The sequence below is a fragment of the Theropithecus gelada genome, chromosome 10 (assembly GCF_003255815.1).
Source record: "Theropithecus gelada isolate Dixy chromosome 10, Tgel_1.0, whole genome shotgun sequence".
NCBI classification, from domain to species: Eukaryota; Metazoa; Chordata; class Mammalia; order Primates; family Cercopithecidae; genus Theropithecus; species Theropithecus gelada.
This window is the reverse complement of record NC_037678.1, coordinates 74,396,713-74,412,530: the sequence shown is the minus strand read 5'-3', so window position 1 is coordinate 74,412,530 and position 15,818 is coordinate 74,396,713. Positions and strand designations below refer to the sequence as shown.

General features: G+C 54.6%; 1 protein-coding gene across 1 annotated transcript; it reads left to right on the top strand.

Annotated features, from left to right (window-relative positions):
- The first annotated feature begins 10,291 nt into the window (after nucleotides 1-10,291).
- On the top strand, nucleotides 10,292-13,136 carry AVP (arginine vasopressin). The gene is made up of 3 exons (XM_025400042.1): nucleotides 10,292-11,156; nucleotides 12,504-12,705; nucleotides 12,889-13,136. Exons 1-3 carry the CDS (start codon nucleotides 11,037-11,039, stop codon nucleotides 13,059-13,061), a joined length of 495 nt encoding a protein of 164 aa, XP_025255827.1. The 5' UTR covers nucleotides 10,292-11,036; the 3' UTR covers nucleotides 13,062-13,136.
- The last annotated feature ends 2,682 nt before the right edge of the window (nucleotides 13,137-15,818 follow it).

The following is a 15,818-nucleotide window of genomic DNA, read 5'->3' as shown; positions in this document are numbered from 1 at the left end:
TATAGGTATAAATCTCTATAAACCCTATAGAGATTCAACACAATCAGAGGTTGGTTCTTTAAAAAATCACATGAAAGGAACCAGGCACAGTGGCTCACGCCTGTAATCCCAGAACTTTGGGAGGCTGAGACAGGTGGATCATATGAGGTCAGGAGTTCAAGACCAGCCTAGCCAACATGGTGAAACCCCATCTCTACTAAAAATAAAAAAAATTAGCCGGGCAGTAGTGGCACGTGCTTGCAGTCCCAGCTATTCAGGAGGCTGAAGCAGGAGAATCGCTTGAACCCAGGAGGTTGCGTGAGCTGAGATAGCACCACTGCACTCCAGTCTGGGCAACAAAGTGAGACCCTGTCTCAAAAGAAAAAAAAAAAGTCACATAGAAAGCACCAACAGAGAAGACCCGGCAGCACTGCCTGGAATTGGCGTACCTTTGGGGGCTGAGGACAACGGTGTGGCACTCAGGGGGTGTGGACAAAGGTGAGAGTTAGCAGGGCCAGACCTGCAGGCCTCTTGGACATGTCTGGGCATTGTCCAGAGGGCAGTGGAAAGCCATGGACAGGTTTTGAGCAGGAAGTGGCATGGTCAGTCAGGGAGGCAGAATGGGATGGCTCTGAAGATAACCTGGGGCGGAGCCCAGGCATGTGAAGCAGGCCAAGGCACTGGGAGGCCAGGAGCAGGCTGGGGCAGGGAGTTTGGGAACTGGGGCTGATAGGCTTCTTGCTCAGTAGCTCTGCCTGGCTTAGCTGTGTGGTCCTGGGCCACGGGGTCTCTCTGTGCTACAGGGTCCTCACACGTGAAGTGACCTGCACAAGTCTACAAATGCCTTCCAGCCTGGGGCTGGGGACAAATACCCACTGACTGACTCAGCAGCCAGTCCCGTCCCTCCTCTTCCTCACCAACAGGACCCCATTTTGTCAGGGGCCGGTGAGCACACCTAGTCTTAGGGGTGAGCCTTGACTGGCCCAACCCAAAGAAGGCAGCGGGCTGGTGGTGCTTGCCCTGCCTGGAGGGATTTAGGGGTGGGGGCTCTGGGCAGGTTTCTCCTCCTTAAGAACAGAGAGGCTCAGAAGAGGGAACCCATTTTGTGGCTGTCCCCTTGCCACGAGGAAGGACACTCAGACATGTGGAGGGTACCAGACAGGAGTGAGGAAGCCCCAGATGCCATCCCTGAACTTCCAGCCAGACCTGGGACCACCCACCTCCCAACTTGAATCATAGTAAATTACAAAGGTCCTTGGGGTTTAGTCACTGCTATTTTATTTTGTTTATTTTATTTTTTTATTATTATTTTTTATAAGACAGGGTCTGACTGTGTCACCCAGGCTGAAGTGTAGTGGCATGATCATAGCTCATTTCAGCTTCTGGTTCCTGGGCTCAAGCGATCATCCTGCCTCTGCCTTGCGAGTAGTTGGGAACACAAGCATGCGCCCCCATGCCCAATCTTTTTTTTTCCCCTCTTCGAAGATGGGTTCTGGATGTGTCACCCAGCCTGGAGCGCAGTGGCTATTCACAGGCAGGATCCCACTACTTATTAGCACAGGAGTTTTCACCTGCTCCATTTCCGATCTGAGTCGGTTCACCCCTCCTTAGGCAACCTGGTGGTCCCCTTGCACCCAAGAGGTCACCATGCTGATGCTGAACTTAGTGTGGACGCCAGCTAGGCATAGCCCACTACAGCACAGGCAGGAGTACAGTAGCATGATCATGGCTCACTGCAGCCTCTGCCTCCTGGGCTCAAGCATTCTCCTGCCTCAGCCTCGGGAGTAGCTGGGACTCCAGCACCTGGCTCTGCTAAGGTTTTGAGGCAGTAGTGTGGTGAACGGCACAGACCCTGGAGCCTGAGTTTGAATCCCAGATCTGCTGTTTATTACCTGTGCGTCCTTGGGCAAGTTATTCAACCTCTCTGTCCCTCAGTTCCTGTCTGCAAATAGAGATAAAAATACTTCCTCCTTCACAGGGTTTATGTGATTCAAGGAGGAAAATAAATGTAAAAGGCTTAAAACAGTGCTGGCACACACTCTGATTTTTTTTTTTTTTTTCTCGAGACAGAGTTTCATTCTTGTTGCCCAGGCTGGAGTGCAGTGGCGCAAACTTGGCTCACTGCAACCACCGCCTCCTCAGCTCAACGATTCTCCTGCCTCAGCCTCCCGAGTAGCTGGGATTACAGGCGTCCACCACCACTGCCGGCTAAATTTTGTATTTTTAGTAGAGACGGGGTTTCACCATGTTGGCCAGGCTGGTCTTGAACTCCTGAGCTCAGGTGATCCACCCACCTCGGCCTCCCAAAGTGCTGGGATTACAGGCGTGAACTACCGCGCCCGGCCGCACACTCCGTGTTTTTATTGCCTGTGGTTTAGCATGTTCATAGCCCGCGCGTCCTGTATGACGGCCTTACCACACACACACACACACACACACGCGCGCGCACACACGCACACACACAGTTGGGTTCTCTCTTTCACATCCCTGCACAAACTGTTGATCCCGCCAAGTGTGTCCTTCCCGTCTCCTTTTCCGCGGAATTTCAGTCCCCAGTCCACAAGCAACAAGTACACCCCGGGGAAGCCTTCCCTGCGCGGCGGCCTATCCTTCCCACTCGCCCCAGAAACCCTCCGCCGCCCGCCCGCCACAGGTTGGAGAGGTGAGGTGGGGTCTCTCTGGGCGGAGGTGGAACCCTCAATTGGCTGCCTAGGGCGAGGCTCACACGTGGCCCCCCGGACCGCCACGCGCCTGGCAGCGCGGCCTCTCAGCGGGCGTTTCCTCCACCGGCGAGCGGCACCGCTGGGCCTGGGGTCTGGGGCCTGGGGCTCAGACGGGGCCCTGTCAGGCAGGCAGAAGGGCGAGCGTAGAAGCCGGGGCCGCCTCCGCGGCAGCCCCCTCCGCTGCCGCCTGGATCGGCCGCTTCCCCCGCCCGGCCGCCCGGCTGATGGCGCTAAGTGATTCCGGGCGCCGCGCTCCGGGGTGGCGCCGACCCGCGGGGCCCTGGGGGCCGCCGGAGCCGCGCTCATGCCGCTCTTAGCAGTCTGTGCACAGCGCGCCTCATTAGGGGCCGCCGGGCCGAGGGGGGCGTGCGCCCAGCGCTGCGCCTCCCAATTTGTGCTCGACCCTGGCCCCCGAGCTTCCGAGCCCTCGGGTCCCCGAGGCCCGCCCTGTTTCCTGTCTCTCCTGGTGACTTCACTCTTCATCTCAGCACCCGCGGGTGTCTGGCTACGTGGGGGCTGGGAATGCGGATAGGCCTAGCTCTTCCCTAAGTCTAGCAAAGAGAACGTCTCTGGGACCCCAGGGCCGCAGTCATTGTCCCCAGCGGGTGCGGCAGGCCACGTCATTTGGAACCTGGAGCTGGGGTTGAGCGTCCCTAGATGCGAATCTACACGTCTTGCTGCCGTACACGTTTTCCATATAGAAACGAGTTTGTAAAAAATATTTTTCCTCGTTTATTTTGCCTTTTACTTAGGTTATTTTTGCAAGTAAGAATTTTTATTGTCTTTTCATTTCTGATTTCTTTTAAGCTTAATGTAATCCCCTCTAGAGATATGATAAATATTGAGACTTGGCTTCCCGCATCCCCTCCCCGCCACCCGCCCCCGCTTCCCGGCCCTTGTCAGCTGGTTTTTTTTCTTTTCTTTTGTTTTTTTTGAGACAGAGTCTCACTCTGTCGCCCAGGCTGGAGTTCAGTGGCGCGATCTCGGCTCACTGCAACCTCTGCCTCCCAGGTTCAAGTGATTCTCCTGCCTCAACCTCCCAAGCAGCTGAGACTACAGGCGCCCGCCACCATGCTCAGCTCATTTTTTTTTTTGTATTTTTGGTAGAGATGGGGTTTCACCATGTTGGCCAGGATGGTCTTGAACTCCTGACCTTGTGATCTGCCCGCCTCGGCCTCCCAAAGTGCTGGTATTACAGGCGCGAGCCACTACGCCCGGCTTGTCAGCTGATTTTACTCTTCAATCCAGCTGAGATGATTTTAGCTCTTCAATCCAGCTGAGATGTGTCTTGGTCTGCAAAGAGCTGAAGGTGCGTGTCTGGAAAGAGCAGAAGGCCTCCTCCGCCCTCCTTTTTCACTTGGCCCTACAGTGGATCCATTTTAGTTCCATACCTACCCGCCTCAGGCCCAGCATTTTTCTCAGAGGTTTCTCATCCCTGCTCAATGTATCCTTTTTGATTCAGTTCAGTAAGCAGGTCTTGGGCTTCTACATCTTCAGTTCGCTCTTGTTCCCCTCTTCATGGTTTACAGAGCATTTGTGTGGGTTCTTAAAAATACTACTGGAGGCCAGGCACAGTGGCTCACACTTGTAATCCCAGCACTTTGGGAGGCGGAGGTAGGCGGATCACTTGAGGTCAGGAGTTCGAGACCAGCCTGACCAACATGGTAAAACCCCATTTCTACTATACAAAAATTAGCCGGGTATGGTGGTGAGCGCCTGTAATCCCAGCTACTAGGGAGGCTGAAGCACGAGAATCACTTGAACCTGGGAGGCGGACGTTGCAGTGAGCCAACAGGTGAAAAGAGAGAAAGCTGTATTTACTGCTACCAGCAGTGTTCGTTTGAAAATGAGGCCAGCTAGGCACGGTGGCTCATGCCTGTAATTCCCGCACTTTGGGAGGTCAAGGTGGGCACATCACTTGGGTTCGGGAGTTTGAGACCAGTCTGGGGAAAGTGGTGAAATCCTGTCTCCACAAAAACAAAAATTAGCTGAGCATGGTGCTGTGGTCCCAGCTACTCGGGAGACTGAGGTGGGAGGATCACTGAAGCCCAGGAGGTAGAGGTTGCAGTGAGCCATGATCGCACCACTGCACTCCAGCCTGGGTGACAGAGCAAGACCCTGTCTCAAAAAAAAAAAAAAAAAAAAAAAAAAAAAAAAAGAACATGAAGTCAATGGCTGGGCACAGTGGCTCACGCCTGTAATCCCAGCACTTTGGGAGACCAAGGTGGGAGGATTACTTGGACCAGGAGTTTGAGACTAGTCTGGGCAACACAGTGAGACCCTCATCTCTACAAAAAAAAATTTAAAAAGGAAAAAAGATAGAAAGAAAATGAGGCCATGCCCTGTCTGGCAGTAGTAGAGATGTTCTATGGTACATACAGTGGGGGAATAAGAAACAGAAGGTGTGGGCGGGGCAGATGCTCTGCTAAGATTAGTTAACTGTTACCTCTTCTCAGAAAAGGTGGTCTAATGGTAAGGAAGTACTTTATAGAACATTCTGACATTTGGGGTTTAATCTGGAAGCTTGCAACGTTTTATTATGTAAGGATTGCAGAAATCTTAACCCTTTATAGCACCGTCATCTGATTCCCTTAAGACCTCAGTGGGACAGGAAGTGGGGTTAGTACTTCAAGTAAATAACCTTGGGAACAGGTGTGACTTGCCCTGGGTCACACAGAACTCACCGGAGAGCTGAAGCTGGTACTCAGAGCTTCCCTTCCTTCTTTCTATGATTTATTGAATACCCTCTACCTGGAGTGGGGTTACTCTACTGAGCATGAAAGGTAGAGTCCTTCCTTTCTGCCCTGGTGTTTCATTTTAAAGGGGTTACAGGCATACACACACAAAAAGATAGACACACACAAAAAATGAATTGTGAATTGCAGTAGGTGCTATGAAATTCATCAACATAGTCCCAGACAGAAGATAAAAGAGATGGGGGGTGCTCTAGATAGGTCAGTCAGGGGAGCCTCCTCTTAATAGATGCCATTTAAGCCAATCAAATGAATCCTGGGGAGGGTGCGGGTAGAGGAATCTTCCAGGACACGGAAACAGCAGGATCTCAGATCCCAAAGCAGCAGTTGGAGTTGAGATTGATTTTAGAGGTAGAACTAAGCAAGAGTGAGGGAAAGAGAAGGCCCAGGGTGAGTCTCAGGTTCTGGGAGGAGCAGCTGGTTAGATGGTGGTGCGATCTCAGAGGTGGGAACCCTGGAAGAGAGCAGGGAAACAGCTGAGAATCTGGAGTTGTGTGTTGACCTCGTTAAGTTGGAGAAGTCTATTGGATATCCAAGGGGAGGTGTCACCGGGCAGTTGTAACTATAAATCTGGCTCTTTGGGGAGAGGCCCAGGATGGAAATATCAAATTGGGAATTATTAGCTTGTAGTAAGTATATAAAATTGTGAGATCACCCAGGAAGAGAAGAGAAGGGACACAGGACTGATTCCTGGGATGCTCCAACATTTAGAAGTCAAGGTCAAAGAGGAGGAGCCAGAAAAGGAGACTGAGAGAGAACATCCAGTGTAACAGAAGGAAAACCAAGAGAGTGTGGCATCACTGGAACCAAACGAAGTGTGTTTCAGAAAAGGATAAGTGTGGCTGAGCGCGGTGGCTCACGCCTGTAATCCCAGCACTTTGGGAGGCCGAGGCGGGTGGATCACGAGGTCAGGAGATTGAGACCATCCTGGCTAACACGATGAAACTTCGTCTGTACTAAAAATACAAAAAATTAGCCAGGTGTGGTGGCAGGCGCCTATAGTCTAACCTACTCGGGAGGCTGAGGCAGGAGAATGGCGTGAACCCAGGAGGCGGAGCTTGCAGTGAGCGGAGATCGTGCCACTGCACTCCATCCTGGGCAACAGAGCAAGACTCCATCTCTGGAAAAAAAAAAAAAAAAAAAAAAAAAGGGATAAGTGTTCACCCATGTCAAATGCTGCTAGGAGATCGTGTAAAATAAGGACATAGACATGACCACCACATTTTTCAATATGGAGGTAGTTTAAGATCTTGACAACAGGAGTTTTAATGGGCTGGTTTGGGCAGAAGCCCAGGTGGAGGGAGTTGAAGAATAAATGTTGATTTCTGGATAAATGGCAGGTGGAGTGAGACCCCATCTCTAAAAACAAAAACAAAAACGAAAAGGGCAGGTGGACCACAAGTGAAAAACCAAGATGATCACTAACTCCAAGGAATACAAAAAGTTGTTCACAGATGAAAGATCATCATAATATACTACATGGCTTAGCTCAGAGGGCATAATTGCAATCTAACTTGTAATACTCATCTGTCATGACATCATCATATCTAGAAAATGGTGGATGAAGGGTATACGTCAGGGGAGCGGGGAGGAACTGGTGAAGGAACTGACTCCTTTCTTTTGAAAAGATAAATGAATCAGGATCATGAGCTGAGATGTAGGAGATAAAAGGACCAAGAAGATGTAAAGAGTAGGTTGGGAAAGGAAACCTGTAAGGGACATGTAGAAGGGTATGCGGTGTCTGGGGGGTCCATGTGACATATGGAGTGATGTGTTGGAAATGCTGCCAGTCAGCACAGTATAGAGACTTTTCCCAGTCAGTGGCGGTTTCGAGAAGGTGGGTCCAGGGAGAAAGGGGCCTTGGTGTGGGAGGCCAGTCTTAGAATGAAGATCCTGGTAGACAGATCTGGTCAGCACAGAGGTCCTCGCCTGTCCCATGGCTTGGGCCCTTCAGTCAGTCTGGCCTCATCCGTTTTCAGTTGTTGACTCAACCCCCTGCAGTGAAGAAGGGGTAAGGTGCTGGGCCAAGGCACCTTAGCCAGGCCTCCAGCCTCCCTCCTCCTCAGCTAGCCTCACAACCCATGGAGTCTCGACGGGGCAATGGCCTCAGATCAAGCTTGTTTCCAGGCCATGAGTAGAATGAAAATGTCCCCCCTAGACTAATCCAGGAAGCTGCTCTCTCTGGAAATATCTCCTAGCTCTTAACAAGAATAATGGCAGTGGCCAGCCATGGTGGTTCACACCTGTAATCCCAGCACTTTGGGAGGCTGATTAGGGTGGATCACCTGAGGCCAGGAGTTTGAGACCAGCCTGGCCAACATGGTGAAACCTTATCTCTATTAAAAATACAAAAATTAGCTAGGTGTGGAGATGGGTGCCTGTAATCCCAGCTTCTCAGGAGGCTGAGGCAGGAGAATCGCTTGAACCTGGGAGGCAGAGGTTGCAGTGAGCCAAGATCGCATCACTGCACTCCAGCCTGGGCAACAAGAGCAAAACTCCATCTCAAAAAACAAAACAAACAAACAAAAAAAGAATAACAGCATTAATAATGCAATACTGCTGTTCATCAACTTTACAATGGTGCAGGCACTTTTCTTTCTTTCTTTCTTTCTTTTTTTGAGATGGAGTTTTGCTCTTGTTGCCCAGGCTGGAGTGCAGTGATGCGATCTTGGCTCACTGCAACCTCTGCCTCCCAGGTTCAAGCGATTCTCCTGCCTCAGCTAGTTGAGACGATTGGATCCTACGACCACGCCACCCTACTAGGCTAATTTTTTTTTTTTTTTTTGTATTTTTAGTAGAGACGGGGTTTCACGGTGTTAGCCAGGATGGTCTCGATCTCCTGACCTCATGATCAGCCTGCCTTGGCCTCCCAAAGTGCTAGGATTACAGGCGTGAGCCACCGTGCCAGGCCAGGTGCAGGCACTTTTCTAAAGCTACCTTTTCTTTTGAAACAGGGTCTCACTCTCACCCAAGCTGGAGTGCAATGGCTCAGGCATGGCTCACTGCAGCCTGGGCTCAAGCGATTCTCCTACCTCAGCCTCCCAAGTAGCTGGGACCACAGGCATGTGCCACCACACCTGACCAATTTTTAAATTATCTGTAGTGATGAGGTCTCTCTATGTTGCCCAGTCTGGTCTCTCGAACTCCTGGGCTCAAGTGATCCTTCTGCCTTTGCCTCTCAAAGTGCTGGGATTACAGGCGTGAGCCACCGTGCCCAGCCTTAAAGCTATTTTTATTTTTTAATTTAAAATGTATTTATAGGCCAGGCGCGGTGGCTCACACCTGTAATCCCAGCACTTTGGGAGGCCAAGGCAGGAGGATCACAAGGTCAGGTTTGAGACCAGCCTGGCCAACATGGCGAAACCCCATCTTTACTAAAAATACAAAAAAAATTAGCCAGGCGAGGTGGTGGGTGCCTGTAATCCCAGCTACTTGGGAGGCCAAGGCACGAGAATCGCTTTAACCCAGGAGTTGGAGGTTGCAGTGAGCTGAGATCACGCCACTGCACTCCAGTCTGGGCGACAGAACGGGACTCCGAAAAAAAAAAAAAAAGTATTTATTTATTTATTTAAAATTAGAGATGGGGCCGAGCACAGTGGCTCATGCCTGTAATCCCAGCACTTTAGGAGACCAAGGCCGGTGGATCACTTGAAGCCAGGAGTTTGAGACCAGACTGGCCAATATGGTGAAACCCCATTTCTACTAAAAATACAAAAATTAACCTGGCGTGGTGACGCATGCCTGTAATCCCAGCTACTTGAGAAGCTAAGACAGAATTGCTTGAACCCAGGAGGTGGAGGTTGCACTGAGCCGAGGTTATGCCACTGCACTGCAGCCTGGGTTGACAGAGTGAGACTCTGTCTCAAAAAAAAAAAAAAAAATTAGAGATGGGGTCTTGCTATGTGTTGCCGAGACTGGTCTTGACCTCCTGTCTGGGTCTCTCAAGTAGCTGGGATTACAGGCATGAGCTGCCATGCCTGGCTCTAAAGCTTTTGTATAATAAATTTATTTTTATTTCAGTCCTCACAATGACCCTGGGAGGTGGGTACCATGATTTTCCTTACTTCACACCGGCAGAAAGTAAGGCACAGACAAGTTCAGTGAGCTGCCCAAGCCATGAAGTTTCAAGCAACAGAGGCCAGACCCTGAGCCGGGCTACCGGGAGCCAGTGTTGCTGCAACAACAACTGCCCAGTGTTGCCCCTCAAAGGGTCCTTGCAGTCCCTGAGGGGTCATTCCTGAAAAGGCCGACGTCATGGCCTGAGTACAGGCGGCCCCTCCTGGGATGCTGGCCCCCTCCCTGCCCTTGGTGGAGATGGGGCTGCTGTGTCCTCTGGAGCTTCCTCACAGCATCCGGCTGCACCCTGGAGAGGAAGCCAAGAGCCTGTGGCAACTGCAAGAGCTGGGGGCTGCACACAGCTTGAGAGGCAGAGGGTGCCCGGCCTGAGCCCCAGACCAGCAGGGCACTCTGGTGGCCCAGGGAGAGAGGCCATGTCCTCTTTAGACCTGCCACCTTGGGATTAGGAACAAAAAGTGGCTTTTTCAGGCTGGGTCCGTTTAGCTATGGCTCCTCCTGCACCTTCCCCCAGGCCCAGAACCCCCGGCCCCACTCCCACCCCAGGTCTGAGATGGTACCTGCCCTGATCCCCACATACTAAGGTCCTGGTGGGCGTAGGAATTGGGACAAACAGTTGTCAGGTTCCCTGGGGCTCTCCCCACCTTTGAACCTTACTTGGCATGGAGTTCTTGTTCCCCATAGTAGCTCCTCCCACTCATGTTTCTACCTGGGAGGGGGTGATGGGTCATGTGCCAAATGTGTCCCCAAGGCCCCCAGTTTCAGGGCCTGAGTCCCCATTCCCTGCTCTATGGGGGTGTGGGGTGTCATGTCTTGCACTTTCCCCAGCAGTCTGCCACCCCTCTACCCCGTGAGAACAAGTCCTTCTCATTCTGTGTCCCTTGACTCCACAACCGACGGAGGCTGCCTTGTCCACAAGTCAGGGATTCCCGTTTCTGGTGCAGCCAGTACAAAGCCCCTGTCCTCGCCACTCTGGGCTTGTGCTGTTCTTGGTCCCTTATCTTGTTGTCACAGGGCTAACCCTCCCCACACACCTGGCTGTCCCCTGCCCCACAGCTCCTAGGCCAGGGCCTGTCCCTGCCCCTAACACCCAGCCCCTCGGTTCCTCTTACCGTCTTCTTGGACCCTAAGCCCTTTCTGGGTAACCAGAAAGCTCAGAGACGGTCTCCAGGTGACCCCCAGTCTGTTCCTCTCCCCGAATCCAGAGCATTGCGGTCACAGTAGAGGCAATTGCTGTCATTCCGTGGCCCATGACAGCCTGGCGGCCCGCACCCCTCCCCCGTGATGCCCTGCACAGACAGGCCCACGTGTGTCCCCAGATGCCTGAATCACTGCTGACGGCTGGGGACCTGGCCACCGTGGGCTCCTGGGGAGCCACTGGGGAGGGGGCGGCGGCCGCATCTCGCCTCCAAGGGAACACCTGCGGACATAAATAGGCAGCCAGCAGAGGCAGCAGCACAGAGCCACCAAGCAGCGCTGCATACGAGGTCCACCTGTGTGCACCAGGATGCCCGACACCATGCTGCCCGCCTGCTTCCTCGGCCTACTGGCCTTCTCCTCCGCATGCTACTTCCAGAACTGCCCGAGGGGCGGCAAGAGGGCCATGTCCGACCTGGAGCTGAGACAGGTACTTCCCACCGTGGGCCATCTCAGGGCTGCCACAGCGGGCAGTGCTGACACCCTGGGTCAGGGGCTAGGAAAGAGGGAAGTCATGGGTGGTGGTAGCCTTTAGGGGAAGTGTAGGGGAGGAAGAGAGAGGCATGGCATGGCTGGGCAGAGGAGCCGATGGGGTGGGCCAGAGGAAACCACGCTTTGGAGGAGGCTGGGAGAGGCTGAAGGGGCTCCTGGTCACTGTCACCATCCAGACAGGGATTCAGGGAAGTGAGGGATGCTTCCCCAGTGACTGGGCTTGGGGCTGGATCAGGGAGAACGGGGCATCATGGCCTCCCCTGTGCCCATGGCGTTCTTGCATCTGGACTGGCTGGGGCAGCAGAGGCTCCGTCCTACCTGGCATTGGAGGCTTTCCTCATCCAGCCCCAGCCTCCCAGGCACAGGCGCCCAGGCCCCCACACAGAAGATGGCCTCTGGTCTGAGCGCACTTGAGTGGGGCATCCTGTGGGGAAGTTCTGCTGGGAACCTGGCCTAATTCTCTAGTGCTGGACGTTTCCTCCATTTCCAGCAGAGCTGAAGGAAATCCAATCACGATGTGCATGCAATTCTGTGCAGGCTCAGTGATGAGCCGTTGAGCAAATTAGACCACACCAAACTCAGCTAGAAGTCTAATGCGCTATCCATTGCGCCAGAGAACCGACTGTTAAGCAAATTAGAGTGGCCGAGTGGGCAACCCCCGCAGTCTCCCTTCCTCCTGCTAGGCTCCTTTGGGGTCCTGAGACACCTGGGTGTCCGTGCCCTCCTCTAGGGCTGAGGCCCCTGCCACCCACAGGCGGACTGAGCAGGGGGTCAGGGCCCCAGCTGAGGCCGTCAAGCTTGGCGGGAGGCAGGGGCAAGGCAAGACAGGAGACAGGAAATGGGAGGAAGGGCCGGGGTTCTGGATGCGCAGGGCCTCTCTCCATGGTGTAGTGGGGAAGCGGGTGGGCCCGGGCTCAAGCTGCAGCAGTGTGAGGAGGAAGGAGGAAGGGTTTGGAGTGGGGGAAGGTGGGGCAGCTGCAAGAGTGGCGCCCACCAGCGATGGCCTCGAGGCTCGAGGAAGGGCTCCCCACGCTGTAGTCCACCGGAGACCCGTCCCTAGCTGAGGGGGAGGACGCTGAGGGCTATCACTGAGAAGTCATTCAAGAAACCAAGGTGCTGAGCGGATTTGGACGCCCGCCCCAGTGCGCCTGCAAGCTGCAGCCCCGGTGTCCCACCCGCACTCCGAGACCTGGATCCCAGCATCCCCGCCTCGCGGGGTTCCCCTCCAATCCCCCGACTCCCGGCTCCCCCTCCTCCCGCTTACCCCGCCCGTCTGTCCCCGCAGTGCCTCCCCTGCGGCCCCGGGGGCAAAGGCCGCTGCTTCGGGCCCAGCATCTGCTGCGCGGACGAGCTGGGCTGCTTTGTGGGCACAGCCGAGGCGCTGCGCTGCCAGGAGGAGAACTACCTGCCTTCGCCCTGCCAGTCCGGCCAGAAGGCGTGCGGGAGCGGGGGCCGCTGCGCCGCCTTCGGCATCTGCTGCAACGACGGTGCGCGGGGTCGGGGGTGGGGGGGCGGGCCTGGGGCTGGGGCGGGCTCAGACCTCTTGGGTGGGGGGACGCGGACCTGCGGCGGGGTGGGGGCAGGGTCAGGCACGGCAGGGAGGGTGTGGGCCCCCGCATCCCGAGCTGCGCCCACCCCAGGGCGCCCGCGCTCACACGTCCTTCCCGCAGAGAGCTGCATGACGGAGCCCGACTGCCGCGAGGGCTTTCACCGCCGCGCCCGCGCCAGCGACCGGAGCAACGCCACGCAGCTGGACGGGCCAGCCGGGGCCTTGCTGCTGCGGCTGGTGCAGCTGGCCGGGGCGCCCGAGCCCTTCGAGCCCGCCCAGCCCGGCGTCTACTGAGCCCCCCGCCCGCCCTACCGGCGCGCTGTCTGCGCCCGCCCCTGCAGCACGGACAATAAACCTCTGAAAACGCACGACCTCACGTCTGTCTCAGTCTCTGGAGGGAAGAGGGAAGGGGAGAGAGGTGGGAGCGGGGATCCCCGCCACCACGCCGCCCGGCCAGTCCCCGGACCTGAGGTCGCGGACAGATCCACCCCAGAGGAGCAACAGGTCCCGTAGAGGAAGCGATCTGCGACCTGCAGAGGTGTCGCTAGACCGAGGGACAGGGCGAATTGGGAGGCAGGGGAGGGGGAGACGAGAGGCCGAGAGTGGCCTTGGAGGGGGTCGGTTGGGTATCCTCCAGCAGAGGGAAAGAAGTAAAGGCAGAGAGGGGAAAGGCCTGGAGGACAAGACAGCAAGAGACCCAGAGACAGAGATAGCAGAATGATGGAGAGAGATGCAGAGACATTGACAGTGACGGAGAGAAGAGTGAGAGAGGCAGAGGGGACAGGCCAAGGGGTGACCATTCTGTCCCCATTTTCGTCCCAGGTGACAAACCACTCAGGGACCCACCCAGGTCCCGGGATTCCCAGTGCAATGTGTGTTTCACCCAAGGCAGTGCTCGTGTGTGGTGGCGGCGGGAACGTCACCCCAGACCCAGCGGAGACAGCGCCACCTGCTGTCCGTCCAGTGCGCCCACCATAAGGGCACCTCAGCCAGAGTGGGGGGCCCCTAACAGATACAGTTCCACACAACCTCAAGCTCACTTGGACAGACAAGAAAATAACTGCTAAGAACATGTCCGCGACCCTTGACCACAACCATAGAGACCCTGAGCCCCACATTCAGAGCCACAGACACACCCAAAGAAACACAGATACAGCTGACAGGAGGATGGGCAGGAGCATGTACACACAGGCTCACGCACGCAGGAGTGCACTCACATTAGCTCCCGGACATGAAGACTTTCTGCCCTTTGACATGAGCCCCTTTGGCAAAAAGACATCCAGCAGCTCTCGGCATCTTCCTCTACATCTCTTGGGTTCTCTCACCCCCTTCTTGAACCGGAGGCCTTTCTGGTCCCATCTGCCCTTTCTCTCCTTTGTCTCTCAACCTGCTCTCACCTCCCCGTTCTGCCAGCTCCCGGGCCCCTTCTTGCCTCTCTCCTTGGCCCCTCCACACCCCCCTTCTGTCGCCTCACCCCCTCCGACACCTCCCATCCTTCTCTCTCTTGGCCTCCTCTGTTCTCTGCATCCTCTCCTTGGGCTTCCTTTCTCCAGGTCTTGGAGCCACAAGAGGCTGCATCTCCTTCGGGATCCTCTGCAAACTCTGAGGCCAGGAGGGAGTGCAGGAGGAGAGAAGTCCGCCTGGGCCCTGACCCTAACGCCCAGGCTTACAGCCAAGCCTGGTGACTCAAGCAGCCCAGCCTCAGCAGCCCTGGGCAGAGTCCAGGCACATGCCAAGGTCAGGCTCTCTTCCACACTCCCAGGGCTCCCCTTGGCTCTCACCCCGACCTGGTTCTGGGTTCCTCTGCCAGGCAGTGCCTGGCATGACTGGGTCTAGCCAGCAGGAGCAGGGACCATGCAGGCTTGGGTCACTGCCACGACCTCCTGCTCCTGTTTCATGTGGTCCACTCAGAGCCAGCCCCCATCTGGTTGGGGCTAGAGCAGGACCAAACCTAATAGGAATTTATTAACTCTTCCAACTGGGAAGTAGGAAGAGGCAGGTGGCTTGGCTGCACTGAATCCAATCCAAAGTGCTAGTGTCTGGACTTGGGGACAGTTTTAGAATGAGGTCTAGGAACTTTCTCTTCCCAAATACATACAGATTCAGAGACTCCTTTCCCCTCCACTTGTCTTCAAAACAATCAGGCTACTACTTCTGGGAAGGGGTGAGGAAGGTCTGCCCACCCACAATTTGCCCGAATGTCCACATCCCTGAACAGACTTCCACTCTTTCTCCCTCTCCTTGAGTCCCCTGACCCAGCTACAGAGCCATTTAGCAGGGAGAGGTCTGCCCTCATCTGCTCATTCTCTACAGGGCAAACGGGCTACGGCAAACCCACAGCAAGGGTCAAAGCAGTGTTCAAGCCTCCACATCTGCTATTTCATAAAAATGGTAACATTGGCAGTGTCTCTTTTTCTTTTTCTTTTAAAAAAATTATTATTACTATTACTATTATTATTATTATTATTATTATTATTATTGAGACGAAGTCTCGCTCTGTTGCCCAGGCTCGAGTGCAGTGGCGCGATCTCAGTTCACTGCAAGCTCCTCCTCCGGGGTTCACACCATCCTCCTGCCTCAGCCTCCCAAGTAGCTGGGACTATAGGTGTCCGCCACCGCGCCTGGCTAATTTTTTTGTATTTTTAGTAGAGAAGGGGTTTCGCCATTTTAGCCAGGATGGTCTCGATCTCCTGACCTCGTGATCTGCCTGCCTCGGCCTCCCAAAGTGCTGGGATTACAGGCGTAAGCCACCGTGCCCGGACTATTTTTATTTTTATTTATTTATTTTTCAGCATCTACATTAAGGACACAGCAGTGTCTCTTGTTAAAGAACTTCTTGGCCAGGTGTGGTGGTTCACGCCTATAATTCCAGCACTTTGGGAGGCCGAGGTGGGTAGATCGTCTGAGGTCAGGAGTTTGAAACCCCATCTCTACTAAAAATACAAAAATTAGCCAGGCATGGTGGCGTGCACCTGTAGTCCCAGCTACTCAGGAGGCTGAGACAGGAGAATTGCTTGAACCCGGGAGGTGGAGGTTGCAGTGAGCTGAGAT

Excerpts from the sequence above, each read along its gene's own strand:
- AVP (XM_025400042.1), top strand. The coding sequence starts at position 11,037 with ATGCCCGACACCATGCTGCCCGCCTGCTTCCTCGGCCTACTGGCCTTC. Across the intron at positions 11,157-12,503 it reads CCGACCTGGAGCTGAGACAG|TGCCTCCCCTGCGGCCCCGG; the intron begins GTACTTCCCACC and ends CTGTCCCCGCAG. Across the intron at positions 12,706-12,888 it reads CGGCATCTGCTGCAACGACG|AGAGCTGCATGACGGAGCCC; the intron begins GTGCGCGGGGTC and ends TCCTTCCCGCAG.